This window comes from Grampus griseus (assembly GCF_964374135.1).
Source record: "Grampus griseus genome assembly, chromosome: 3".
Classification (NCBI taxonomy): Eukaryota; Metazoa; Chordata; class Mammalia; order Artiodactyla; family Delphinidae; genus Grampus; species Grampus griseus.
This window is the reverse complement of record NC_139019.1, coordinates 156,651,679-156,665,673: the sequence shown is the minus strand read 5'-3', so window position 1 is coordinate 156,665,673 and position 13,995 is coordinate 156,651,679. Positions and strand designations below refer to the sequence as shown.

Genomic DNA, 13,995 nt, shown 5'->3' with positions numbered 1-13,995 from the left:
TATCCCATTGCGGATCACAGGCTCCGGACGCGCAGGCTCAGCGGCCATGGCTCACGGGCCCAGCCGCTCCACGGCATGTGGGATCTTCCCGGACAGGGGCACGAACCCGTGTCCCCTGCATCGACAGGCAGACTATCAAACACTGAGCTACCAGAGTGGCCCAAAAACACTTTTGTACAGTATTTTAAGAATTATATGGCAAGAACTGGTGCTCAGTTTCCTCACACTTTTTGCCTGGGTTTCGGACGATCAAATTTCATCAACCATTTGATTCTCTACTCGTTCAGAGGACCACATCCTTTTGCATTCAATCTCGTAATGCTAAGCTTTATATCTATTAACTTTGCCAACCTTCAACACAACGTGCAATCCTGGACTAGGACTCTCATCACTGACTCCACCCCGTGGACGCATGGCTGAATTCCTATTGCTAACAATTCATTTATGATTTTGGCTGTGATATTTGCAATACATACGTCTGGAATTGTATTCATCCTTCCTGCCTTTCTTCAGTGACTCTGGTATGCGTCGATGTTATGTTCTGAATTTAAAGAGACTCATGGAGTGCATCTCCTTTTTCTATCTCTAAGACCATCTCCACAAGCATGGAATAACAGTTTTCCAGGATAGTTTGTAGACTGTACCAGAGAAGTACCAGGTAGTTCTTGGGTAGATTTTTCATTATTGGTCCTACTGATTGACAAGTCATACAACTCTTTGAGTTTTCTACATCTTCTTGTGTCAGTTTTCAAACAGTTGTCCAGGATTTAGTCAAACTTCACAACTTTTCAAAGCTTTTATCTTAGAACACTCTCTAATACTCTCCGAATGCCACATTTTACAGAAATGCCTTCTCGGATCTGGGATATCTATACACACCCATAAATAATCGTATGGTCGCACGGTCTCAAACAGTTACGGGTTGGCACCTAGGAGTCAATGTGGAATGGCAGCCCACCCCTACTCAGCATGAAGGCTCTCTTCACAGGAGACGAGTAACCTGATTTCATAGACTGCCCTATGTTCCATCCACGAGGCAGCGACACTCACTGACCTTTAGGAAAATGCAACGAAATAAAGACTGCTTTGCCAGTCAGAGTCTGCTGCTGGTACACTAACTCCTCATTAGCAAAGCAGACCGATGGGGCAGTAGTGACGTTTTCCTTTCCGTTCCTAAATTCATCAATATAACACCATTGGGAATACTGACCCGCAGCATCCAAACTGTTTGAAGACAAAGGCAAAATCCTACTGCATTTAAGACGATCACCCTAAATAGCACAGGTGACTCTATTCCAATCCTCCTTTCTTCCTCCCTTTGCAAGATCGTGACAATAAAATTTGCCTATCTTCTGCTACCTACAGGCAACCAGAGCTTCCCTATTCAGGAAATTGGAGGAAGGGTGTTGCAGAAACCTCAAATCTGACCATCCAAAGTTCACTTCTAAAATAATTCCAAGCGGGACTGGGTGGCCAACATCTCTGCTAATCTGTGATCAATGAAATTGAAACCCCATCTGGCAACCCAAGATCCGGCATGAGCCATGTTGTTGGTGTCAGGAAAGAAGTACCATGGGAGGAAAGTCACATATCCCCAGACCTACCTCAGACCCCACGCATCAGGAAGAGCCAAGGTCCTGATACCAGAAACAACAGGAAGGCTCTGGGCAGGTGCTAAGACACTGTGGGCCTTACCGCATGGAGACAGGTGGACACAAATGGCCCCTCTTCCTTCCACGCCCACACTCTCCATCCATCCTTCCCTGGGCAAAAATAGCTATAAATGTGGGACGTGGAAGACTGGGAGGCTACAGGCGAGTGAACACCCGTCTGGGGAGGCCGCAAGACCGTCCCCTCATCACCTCCAAATAGGCTAGCTTAGTATCCTCCTCCAGGACTGACCTGTGACATCCAGGTGGAAGGAGACCCTCTGGCCCCCGGCCTCGCAGCTGTACTCCCCGGCGTCTGCCTTGCCCGCCTGCTGCACCACCAGCCGCCGCCCTCGGCCCGTGGCCTCCACACGCACTTTCGAGCTCGAACTCAGCTTCTTTCCATCCTTGTACCACGTCACCTCCGTCTGGGCCTGGGCCACCTCGCAGCTCAGCATGGCACTGGACCCCGCCACGGCCTGCACTTCACTGCGTGCCGGCTGCTCCTTGGCAAACACCTCCTTGGGCTCTGGGGACAGGGAGGGATACATGGGTCAAGGACACCATCTCAGTCAGGAAAGCAGCCCTGGGCAAAAGAGACCTGAGTGGGGAGCCGTGGGACAGGCGGGTGCGAGGGGTGCGGAGGTGGGGCGGGGGCCAAGCTGGAGACTTCTCCAGGCTCTGCACCAGCTGTGTGCCCTGCAGAAGTGCCCCTGCCTTTCTCAGTGACAAGTAACACAAGTGATGCATTCTCCCCCGGGTCCACGTGTGCTGGTCCGAGCGGTGGGAAGGTGGGGGGAGGGTGCGCTTTGGAAGAGACTTCTCCCCTGCTCATGGCTTCTGCGGGGTCACACGCAAGTGTTCCCAAACCTTCCCAGATGGGGCCACAGTCTTCTCCATACGCCTAAGCAGGGAACTTTGCACCTGCAGTCCATGGAAATCACTGAGGCTCGGTGCCCTGGCCTACACTTAGTACAGTCAACTTGTGGCAATCTGGTGGGTGTGCTACCACCTCCCCATGGCTTTCTTTTCCATTGTCTGAGGTATAAAGAAGCTGAGCACCTTTCCGCGTACACTGGGGTCCCCATTACTCTTTGTTCTTCCTGGTGCAACTATTCAAATTTTTGCCCACTCACCAATAGTAGGCCCTCTCTTCTTTCCATTCATCTCTAGGCACCCTTTATGCATTGAAATACTAGAGAAGGACAGATTGCTAGCTTTCAAGGGTATTCCCAACTGTGGGACTCGCATTTTCACTGTGTGATCGAGTCCTCCGATGAATCAAAGTTTTTCCCCTCAATAGTGTTACCAATGTCCATATCAGCCCTTTGAGTTTGGAGCATTTGTGTTCCATTTAAGAAAACTTCCCTTACCTTCCGGCTTTAAAGAAACCATGGTATCACCGGACTGTTTTTTCGTTTGTTACTTTTAACACTGAGGTTTCTAACCCACCACGAGTGTACTTTTGTGTGTGCTGTGAATTGTCCGTACAGTTTAAGTTTTCCCTGTGGGTAAGTGGTCCAAGCACTATTTATGAAGACAACATCCCTCTTCAACTTCTCGAACACAGAGCACAGTAACAGATGAAATTGTGGCGGCGGGGAAGGGGGCTGGGATGGGGGCGGAGGGGGGATTTGTCCCTGGTGGTGCTGGAAAACACTGTTGCAAGGAGCTCTTGCTGACCTCACTACTAAATTCCTCTGATGTGGTAAATATCGCCACACTGGGATCCCCTTATCTTGAAAACTATATAGCCTCACGATCATTCTTGACTACGGCTCCCAGGAAGCGCTCTCACCGCGCTTCTGCAAGCAAATAGCACATTGGCTGTACCTTGCCTTTGGAATCTGCCTGCTATTCTACCATCCGACCACCCAAAACACAAATTTGCTTCGATTTTCATTGTTAATCAACATCTCTGATTTTTCTCCTCAGATTACTGCCTGTCCAAGGAAACCTCTGACTCTCTCTCAAGAATGTGTACTAATTTCCCCACATAGTCTCGTAGCAACTTTTATCAGACCTGGAATTAGAAAAATGATACAATTGTGCCCATTTAACTCTTTCACAAATGCCACGGGGAATACTGACCCGCAGCATCCAAACTGTTTGAAGACAAAGGCAAAATCCTATTGCATTTAAGATCACCCTAAACAGCACAGGGGACTCTATTCCAATCCTCCTTTCTTTCTCCCTTTGCAAGATCATGACAACAAACTTGGCCTATCTTCTGCTACCTACGGGCAACTGGAGCTTCCCTATACAGGAAATTGAAGGACGGGCGTCGCATTAGCCTCAAATCTGACCATCAAAGTTCACTCCTAAGATAATTCCAAGGGGGACTTGGTGGCCAACATCTCCACTAATCTGCGATCAATGAAATTGCAACCCCATCTGGCAACCCAAGACCTGGTATGAGCCATGCGGTAGGTGTCAGGAAAGACGTACCATGGGAGGAAAGTCACATATCCCCAGGCCTACCTCAGACCCCAAGCATTAGGGAGAGCCAGGGTCCCGATACCAGGAACAACAGGAAGGCTCTGGGCAGGTGCTAAGACACCATGACTGGGCCTTACCGCATGGAGACAGGTGGACACAAATGGCCCCTCTTCCTTCCACGCCCACACTCTCCATCCATCCTCCCCTGGGCAAAAATAGCTATAAATGTGGGACGTGGAAGACTGGGAGGCTACAGGCGAGTGAACACCTGTCTATGGAGGCCACAAGGCCGTCCCCTCATCACCTCCAAATAGGCTAGCTTAGTATCCTCCTCCAGGACTGACCTGTGACATCCAGGTGGAAGGAGACCCTCTGGCCCCCGGCCTCACAGCTATACTCCCCGGCGTCTGCCTTGCCCGCCTGCTGCACCACCAGCCGCCGCCCTCGGCCCGTGGCCTCCACACGCACTTTCGAGCTCGAACTCAGCTTCTTTCCATCCTTGTACCACGTCACCTCCGTCTGGGCCTGGGCCACCTCGCAGCTCAGCGTGGCACTGGACCCCGCCACGGCCTGCACTTCACTGCGTGCCGGCTGCTCCTTGGCAAACACCTCCTTGGGCTCTGGGAACAGGGAGGGATACACGGGTCAAGGACACCATCTCAGTCAGGAAGGCAGCCCTGGGCAAAAGAGAGCTGAGTGGGGAGCTGTGGGCCAGGCGGGTGCGAGGGTTGCGGAGGCGGGTGGGGGCCAAGCTGGAGACTTCTCCAGGCTCTGCACCAGCCGTGTGCCCTGCAGAAGTCCCCCTGCCTTTCTCAGTGACAACTAACACAAGAGATGAATTTCCCCCGCGTCCGCATGAGTTGGTCCGTGGGTTGGAGGGGTCGGGGGAGGGTCGCTTTAGAAGAGACTTCTCCCCTGCTCATGGCTTCTGCGGGGTCACACGCAAGTGTTCCCAAACCTTCCCAGATGGGGCCACAGTCTTCTCCATAGGTCTAAGCAAGGAACGTTGCACCTGCAGTCCATGGAAATCACTGAGGCTCGGTGCCCTGGCCTACACTTAGTACAGTCAACCTGTGGCAATCTCTGGGGAGTGCTGGCACCTCCCCGTGGCTTTCTTTTCCACTGTCTGAGGAATAAAGAAGCTGAGCACCTTTCCCTGTATGACTGGGGTCCCCATTACTCTTTTGTTCTTCCTGGTGCAGCTATTCAAATTTTTGCCCACTCACCAACAGTAGGCTCTCTCTTCTTTCCATCTCTATGCATTGAAATACTAGAGAAGGACAGATTGCTAGCCTTCAAGGTTATTCCCAGCTGTGGGACTCGCATTTTTACTGTGTGATCGAGTCCTCCGATGAATCAAAGTTTTTCCCTTCAATAGTGTCACCTATGTCCATTTCAGCCCTTTGAGTTTGGAGCATTTGTGTTCCATTTAAGAAATCTTCCCTTACCTTCCGTCTTTAAAGAAACCACGGTATCACCGGACTGTCTTTTGGTTTGTACCTTTTCACACTGAGGTTTCTAACCCACCATGAGTGTACTTTTGTGTGTGCTGTGAATTGACAGTACAGTTTAATTTTTCCCTATGGGTAAGTGGTCCAACCACTATTTATGAAGACAACATCCCTCCTCGACTTATCGAACGCACAGTACAGCAACAGATAAAATTGTCACGGCGGGGAGGGGGCTGGGAGACAGACGGAGGGGGGATTTGTCCGTGGTAGCGCAGGAAACCACTGCTGCAAAGAGCTACTTCTGACCTCACTACTACGTTCCTCTGATGCGGTAAATATCGCCGCACTGGGATCCCCTTATCTTGAAAACTATATAGCCTCATGATCATTCTTGACAACGGCTCCCAGGAAGGGCTCCTACCGCGCTTCTGCAAGCAAACAGCACATTGGCTGTACCTTGTCTTTGGAATCTGCCTGCTATTCTACCATCCGACCACCCAAAACACAAATTTGCTTCGATTTTCATTGTTAATCAACATCTCTGAGTTTTCTCCTCGGATTACTCTCCGTCGATGGAAACCTCTGACTCTCTCTCAAGAATGTATACTAATTTCCCCACATAGTCTCATAGCACCTTTTATCAGACCTGGAATTAGGAACATGATACAATTGTGCCAGTTTAACTCCTTCACAAAAGTTTCACTTGCCAAGCGTTTCTAGCCAGGACATAGCTGTGGAAATGTCTTCTGCATGTTCATTCTCTTACACCCTAATCTTACTCAACAATCGTAGACAGCCTAATAATTGATCCACCGGATTGTCTTAGTTGATAATCACATGATCAGCAAATTCTACCTTGAGTTTTTCTAAACCCTTTGCCAGTGATTTTATGCTCCTCCTGAATCCGCTCAGTGACTACAGAGGCCCACGTGTGTTCTCCCTCACATCAAAGATTTCCAGGGACACGTTAAGTGGGATGCTGGTCTTGTTGTTGCTGTTGTTGTAGTTGGAGGAATTTTATTATAACGTTAAAAAAAGAGCCCTTTTTTTTTTTTTTTTTTGCGGTACACGGGCCTCTCACTGTTGTGGCCTATCCCATTGCGGATCACAGGCTCCGGACGCGCAGGCTCAGCGGCCATGGCTCACGGGCCCAGCCGCTCCACGGCATGTGGGATCTTCCCGGACAGGGGCACGAACCCGTGTCCCCTGCATCGACAGGCAGACTATCAAACACTGAGCTACCAGAGTGGCCCAAAAACACTTTTGTACAGTATTTTAAGAATTATATGGCAAGAACTGGTGCTCAGTTTCCTCACACTTTTTGCCTGGGTTTCGGACGATCAAATTTCATCAACCATTTGATTCTCTACTCGTTCAGAGGACCACATCCTTTTGCATTCAATCTCGTAATGCTAAGCTTTATATCTATTAACTTTGCCAACCTTCAACACAACGTGCAATCCTGGACTAGGACTCTCATCACTGACTCCACCCCGTGGACGCATGGCTGAATTCCTATTGCTAACAATTCATTTATGATTTTGGCTGTGATATTTGCAATACATACGTCTGGAATTGTATTCATCCTTCCTGCCTTTCTTCAGTGACTCTGGTATGCGTCGATGTTATGTTCTGAATTTAAAGAGACTTATGGAGTGCATCTCCTTTTTCTATCTCTAAGACCATCTCCACAAGCATGGAATAACAGTTTTCCAGGATAGTTTGTAGACTGTACCAGAGAAGTACCAGGTAGTTCTTGGGTAGATTTTTCATTATTGGTCCTACTGATTGACAAGTCATACAACTCTTTGAGTTTTCTACATCTTCTTGTGTCAGTTTTCAAACAGTTGTCCAGGATTTAGTCAAACTTCACAACTTTTCAAAGCTTTTATCTTAGAACACTCTCTAATACTCTCCGAATGCCACATTTTACAGAAATGCCTTCTCGGATCTGGGATATCTATACACACCCATAAATAATCGTATGGTCGCACGGTCTCAAACAGTTACGGGTTGGCACCTAGGAGTCAATGTGGAATGGCAGCCCACCCCTACTCAGCATGAAGGCTCTCTTCACAGGAGACGAGTAACCTGATTTCATAGACTGCCCTATGTTCCATCCACGAGGCAGCGACACTCACTGACCTTTAGGAAAATGCAACGAAATAAAGACTGCTTTGCCAGTCAGAGTCTGCTGCTAGTACACTAACTCCTCATTAGCAAAGCAGACCGATGGGGCAGTAGTGACGTTTTCCTTTCCGTTCCTAAATTCATCAATATAACGCCATTGGGAATACTGACCCGCAGCATCCAAACAGTTTGAAGACAAAGGCAAAATCCTACTGCATTTAAGACGATCACCCTAAATAGCACAGGTGACTCTATTCCAATCCTCCTTTCTTCCTCCCTTTGCAAGATCGTGACAATAAAATTTGCCTATCTTCTGCTACCTACAGGCAACCAGAGCTTCCCTATTCAGGAAATTGAAGGAAGGGTGTTGCAGAAACCTCAAATCTGACCATCCAAAGTTCACTTCTAAAATAATTCCAAGTGGGACTGGGTGGCCAACATCTCTGCTAATCTGTGATCAATGAAATTGAAACCCCATCTGGCAACCCAAGATCCGGCATGAGCCATGTTGTTGGTGTCAGGAAAGAAGTACCATGGGAGGAAAGTCACATATCCCCAGGCCTACCTCAGACCCCACGCATCAGGAAGAGCCAAGGTCCTGATACCAGAAACAACAGGAAGGCTCTGGGCAGGTGCTAAGACACTGTGGGCCTTACCGCATGGAGACAGGTGGACACAAATGGCCCCTCTTCCTTCCACGCCCACACTCTCCATCCATCCTCCCCTGGGCAAAAATAGCTATAAATGTGGGACGTGGAAGACTGGGAGGCTACAGGCGAGTGAACACCCGTCTGGGGAGGCCGCAAGACCGTCCCCTCATCACCTCCAAATAGGCTAGCTTAGTATCCTCCTCCAGGACTGACCTGTGACATCCAGGTGGAAGGAGACCCTCTGGCCCCCGGCCTCGCAGCTGTACTCCCCGGCGTCTGCCTTGCCCGCCTGCTGCACCACCAGCCGCCGCCCTCGGCCCGTGGCCTCCACACGCACTTTCGAGCTCGAACTCAGCTTCTTTCCATCCTTGTACCACGTCACCTCCGTCTGGGCCTGGGCCACCTCGCAGCTCAGCGTGGCACTGGACCCCGCCACGGCCTGCACTTCACTGCGTGCCGGCTGCTCCTTGGCAGACACCTCCTTGGGCTCTGGGGACAGGGAGGGATACATGGGTCAAGGACACCATCTCAGTCAGGAAAGCAGCCCTGGGCAAAAGAGACCTGAGTGGGGAGCCGTGGGCCAGGCGGGTGCGAGGGGTGCGGAGGTGGGGCGGGGGCCAAGCTGGAGACTTCTCCTGGCTCTGCACCAGCCGTGTGCCCTGCAGAAGTGCCCCTGCCTTTCTCAGTGACAAGTAACACAAGTGATGCATTCTCCCCCGCGTCCACGTATCCTGGTCCGGGCGGTGGGAGGGTGGGGGGAGGATGAGCTTTGGAAGAGATTTCTCCCCTGCTCATGGCTTCTGCGGGGTCACACGCAAGTGTTCCTAAAGCTTCCCAGATGGGGCCACAGTCTTCTTCATACGTCTAAGCAAGGAACTTTGCACCTGCAGTCCCTGGAAATCACTGAGGCTCGGTGCCTTGGCCTACACTTAGTACGGTCAACTTGTGGCAATCTGGTGGGTGTGCTACCACCTCCCCATGGCTTTCCTTTCCATTATCTGAGGTATAAAGAAGCTGAGCACCTTTCCGCGTACACTGGGGTCCCCATTACTCTTTTGTTCTTCCTGGTGCAACTATTCAAATTTTTGCCCACTCACCAATAGTAGGCCCTCTCTTCTCTCCATTCACCTCTAGGCACTCTTTATACATTGAAACACTAAAGAAGGACAGATTGCTAGCTTTCAAGGTTATTCCCAACTGTGGGACTCCCATTTTCACTGTGTGATCGAGTCTTCCGATGAATCAAAATTTTTCCCTTCAATAGTGTCACCTATGTCCATTTCACGCTTTCAGTTTGGAGCATTTGTGTTCCATTTAGGAAATCTTCCTTTACCTTCGGTCTTAAGGAAACCACGGTATCACCGGACTGTCTTTTGGTTTGTACCTTTTCACACTGAGGTTTCTAACCCACCACGAGTGTACTTTTGTGTGTGCTGTGAATTGTCAGTACAGTTTAAGTTTTCCCTATGGGTAAGTGGTCCAACCACTATTTATGAAGACAACATCCCTCTTCAACTTCTCGAACGCACAGCACAGCAACAGATAACATTGTGACGGCGGGGAGGGGGCTGGGAGACAGACGGAGGGGGGATTTGTCCCTGGTGGTGCTGGAAAACACTGTTGCAAGGAGCTCTTGCTGACCTCACTACTAAATTCCTCTGATGTGGTAAATATCGCCACACTGGGATCCCCTTATCTTGAAAACTATATAGCCTCACGATCATTCTTGACTACGGCTCCCAGGAAGCGCTCTCACCGCGCTTCTGCAAGCAAATAGCACATTGGCTGTACCTTGCCTTTGGAATCTGCCTGCTATTCTACCATCGGACCACCCAAAACACAAATTTGCTTCGATTTTCATTGTTAATCAACATCTCTGATTTTTCTCCTCAGATTACTGCCTGTCCAAGGAAACCTCTGACTCTCTCTCAAGAATGTGTACTAATTTCCCCACATAGTCTCGTAGCAACTTTTATCAGACCTGGAATTAGAAAAATGATACAATTGTGCCCATTTAACTCTTTCACAAATGCCACGGGGAATACTGACCCGCAGCATCCAAACTGTTTGAAGACAAAGGCAAAATCCTATTGCATTTAAGATCACCCTAAACAGCACAGGGGACTCTATTCCAATCCTCCTTTCTTTCTCCCTTTGCAAGATCATGACAACAAACTTGGCCTATCTTCTGCTACCTACGGGCAACTGGAGCTTCCCTATACAGGAAATTGAAGGACGGGCGTCGCATTAGCCTCAAATCTGACCATCAAAGTTCACTCCTAAGATAATTCCAAGGGGGACTTGGTGGCCAACATCTCCACTAATCTGCGATCAATGAAATTGCAACCCCATCTGGCAACCCAAGACCTGGTATGAGCCATGCGGTAGGTGTCAGGAAAGACGTACGATGGGAGGAAAGTCACATATCCCCAGGCCTACCTCAGACCCCAAGCATTAGGGAGAGCCAGGGTCCCGATACCAGGAACAACAGGAAGGCTCTGGGCAGGTGCTAAGACACCATGACTGGGCCTTACCGCATGGAGACAGGTGGACACAAATGGCCCCTCTTCCTTCCACGCCCACACTCTCCATCCATCCTCCCCTGGGCAAAAATAGCTATAAATGTGGGACGTGGAAGACTGGGAGGCTACAGGCGAGTGAACACCTGTCTATGGAGGCCACAAGACCGTCCCCTCATCACCTCCAAATAGGCTAGCTTAGTATCCTCCTCCAGGACTGACCTGTGACATCCAGGTGGAAGGAGACCCTCTGGCCCCCGGCCTCACAGCTATACTCCCCGGCGTCTGCCTTGCCCGCCTGCTGCACCACCAGCCGCCGCCCTCGGCCCGTGGCCTCCACACGCACTTTCGAGCTCGAACTCAGCTTCTTTCCATCCTTGTACCACGTCACCTCCGTCTGGGCCTGGGCCACCTCGCAGCTCAGCGTGGCACTGGACCCCGCCACGGCCTGCACTTCACTGCGTGCCGGCTGCTCCTTGGCAAACACCTCCTTGGGCTCTGGGAACAGGGAGGGATACACGGGTCAAGGACACCATCTCAGTCAGGAAGGCAGCCCTGGGCAAAAGAGAGCTGAGTGGGGAGCTGTGGGCCAGGCGGGTGCGAGGGTTGCGGAGGCGGGTGGGGGCCATGCTGGAGACTTCTCCAGGCTCTGCACCAGCCGTGTGCCCCACAGAAGTCCCCCTGCCTTTCTCAGTGACAACTAACACAAGAGATGAATTTCCCCCGCGTCCGCATGAGTTGGTCCGTGGGTTGGAGGGGTCGGGGGAGGGTCGCTTTAGAAGAGACTTCTCCCCTGCTCATGGCTTCTGCGGGGTCACACGCAAGTGTTCCCAAACCTTCCCAGATGGGGCCACAGTCTTCTCCATAGGTCTAAGCAAGGAACGTTGCACCTGCAGTCCATGGAAATCACTGAGGCTCGGTGCCCTGGCCTACACTTAGTACAGTCAACCTGTGGCAATCTCTGGGGAGTGCTGGCACCTCCCCGTGGCTTTCTTTTCCACTGTCTGAGGAATAAAGAAGCTGAGCACCTTTCCCTGTATGACTGGGGTCCCCATTACTCTTTTGTTCTTCCTGGTGCAGCTATTCAAATTTTTGCCCACTCACCAACAGTAGGCTCTCTCTTCTTTCCATCTCTATGCATTGAAATACTAGAGAAGGACAGATTGCTAGCCTTCAAGGTTATTCCCAGCTGTGGGACTCGCATTTTTACTGTGTGATCGAGTCCTCCGATGAATCAAAGTTTTTCCCTTCAATAGTGTCACCTATGTCCATTTCAGCCCTTTGAGTTTGGAGTATTTGTGTTCCATTTAAGAAATCTTCCCTTACCTTCCGTCTTTAAAGAAACCACGGTATCACCGGACTGTCTTTTGGTTTGTACCTTTTCACACTGAGGTTTCTAACCCACCATGAGTGTACTTTTGTGTGTGCTGTGAATTGACAGTACAGTTTAATTTTTCCCTGTGGGTAAGTGGTCCAACCACTATTTATGAAGACAACATCCCTCCTCGACTTCTCGAACGCACAGTACAGCAACAGATAAAATTGTCACGGCGGGGAGGGGGCTGGGAGACAGACGGAGGGGGGATTTGTCCGTGGTAGTGCAGGAAACCACTGCTGCAAAGAGCTACTTCTGACCTCACTACTACGTTCCTCTGATGTGGTAAATATCGCCGCACTGGGATCCCCTTATCTTGAAAACTATATAGCCTCATGATCATTCTTGACAACGGCTCCCAGGAAGGGCTCCTACCGCGCTTCTGCAAGCAAACAGCACATTGGCTGTACCTTGTCTTTGGAATCTGCCTGCTATTCTACCATCCGACCACCCAAAACACAAATTTGCTTCGATTTTCATTGTTAATCAACATCTCTGAGTTTTCTCCTCAGATTACGTTGCATCGATGGAAACCTCTGACTCTCTCTCAAGAATGTGTACTAATTTCTCCACATAGTCTCCTAGCACCTTTTATCAGACCTGGAATTAGGAACATGATACAATTGTGCCATTTTAACTCTTTCACAAAAGTTTCACTTGCCCAGCGTTTCTCACCAGGACTTACCTGTGGAAATGTCTTCTGCATGTTCATTCTCTTACACCCTAATCTTACTCAACAATCGTACACAGCCTAATAATTGATCCATCGGATTGTCTGAGTTGATAATCACATCATCAGCAAATTCTACCTTGGGTTTTTCTAAACCCGTTGCCAGTGATTTTATGCTCCTCCTGAATCCGCTCAGTGACTACAGAGGCCCACGTGTGTTCTCCCTCACATCACAGATTGGCAGGGACACGTTAAGTGGGATGCTGGTCTTGTTGTTGCTGTTGTTGTTGTTGGAGGAATTTTATTATAACGTTAAAAAAAGAGCCCTTTTTTTTTGCGGTACACGGGCCTCTCACTGTTGTGGCCTATCCCGTTGCGGATCACAGGATCCGGATGCGCAGGCTCAGCAGCCATGGCTCACGGGCCCAGCCGCTCCGCGGCATGTGGGATCTTCCCGGACCGGGGCACGAACCCGTGTCCTCTGCATCGACAGGCGGACTCTCAAACACTGGGCTACCAGGGCGGCCCAAAAACACCTTTGTACAGTATTTTAAGAATTATATGACAGGAACTGGTGCTCAGTTTTCTCACATTTTTTGCCTGGATTTGGGATGATCAAATTTCATCAACCATTTGATTCTCTACCCGTTCAGAGGACCACATCCTTTTCCATTCAATCTCTTAATTCCATGCTTTATATATATTAACTTTGTCAACCTTCAACACAACGTGCAATCCTGGACTAGGACTCTCATCACTGACTCCACCCCGTGGACGCATGGCTGAATTCCTATTGCTAACAATTCATTTATGATTTTGGCTGTGATATTTGCAATACATACGTCTGGAATTGTATTCATCCTTCCTGCCTTTCTTCAGTGACTCTGGTATGCGTCGATGTTATGTTCTGAATTTAAAGAGACTCATGGAGTGCATCTCCTTTTTCTATCTCTAAGACCATCTCCACAAGCATGGAATAACAGTTTTCCAGGATAGTTTGTAGACTGTACCAGAGAAGTACCAGGTAGTTCTTGGGTAGATTTTTCATTATTGGTCCTACTGATTGACAAGTCATACAACTCTTTGAGTTTTCTACATCTTCTTGTGTCAGT

General features: G+C 49.6%; 1 protein-coding gene across 1 annotated transcript in view; it reads right to left on the bottom strand.

The window, feature by feature from the left end:
• Window positions 1-4,403: 4,403 nt before the first annotated feature.
• The window catches only part of LOC309819929 (obscurin-like), a gene marked incomplete at its 3' end in the record, with an annotated part of 72,473 nt that continues 62,881 nt past the window's right edge, over window positions 4,404-13,995 (bottom strand). The window contains exons 17-19 of the mRNA XM_082650364.1: window positions 11,061-11,336; window positions 8,533-8,808; window positions 4,404-4,708 (exon numbers count right to left, since the gene is read on the bottom strand). Of these exons, the coding sequence (XP_082506490.1) occupies window positions 4,404-4,708; window positions 8,533-8,808; window positions 11,061-11,336 (857 nt within the window). The remainder of the gene's footprint in view (window positions 4,709-8,532; window positions 8,809-11,060; window positions 11,337-13,995) is intronic.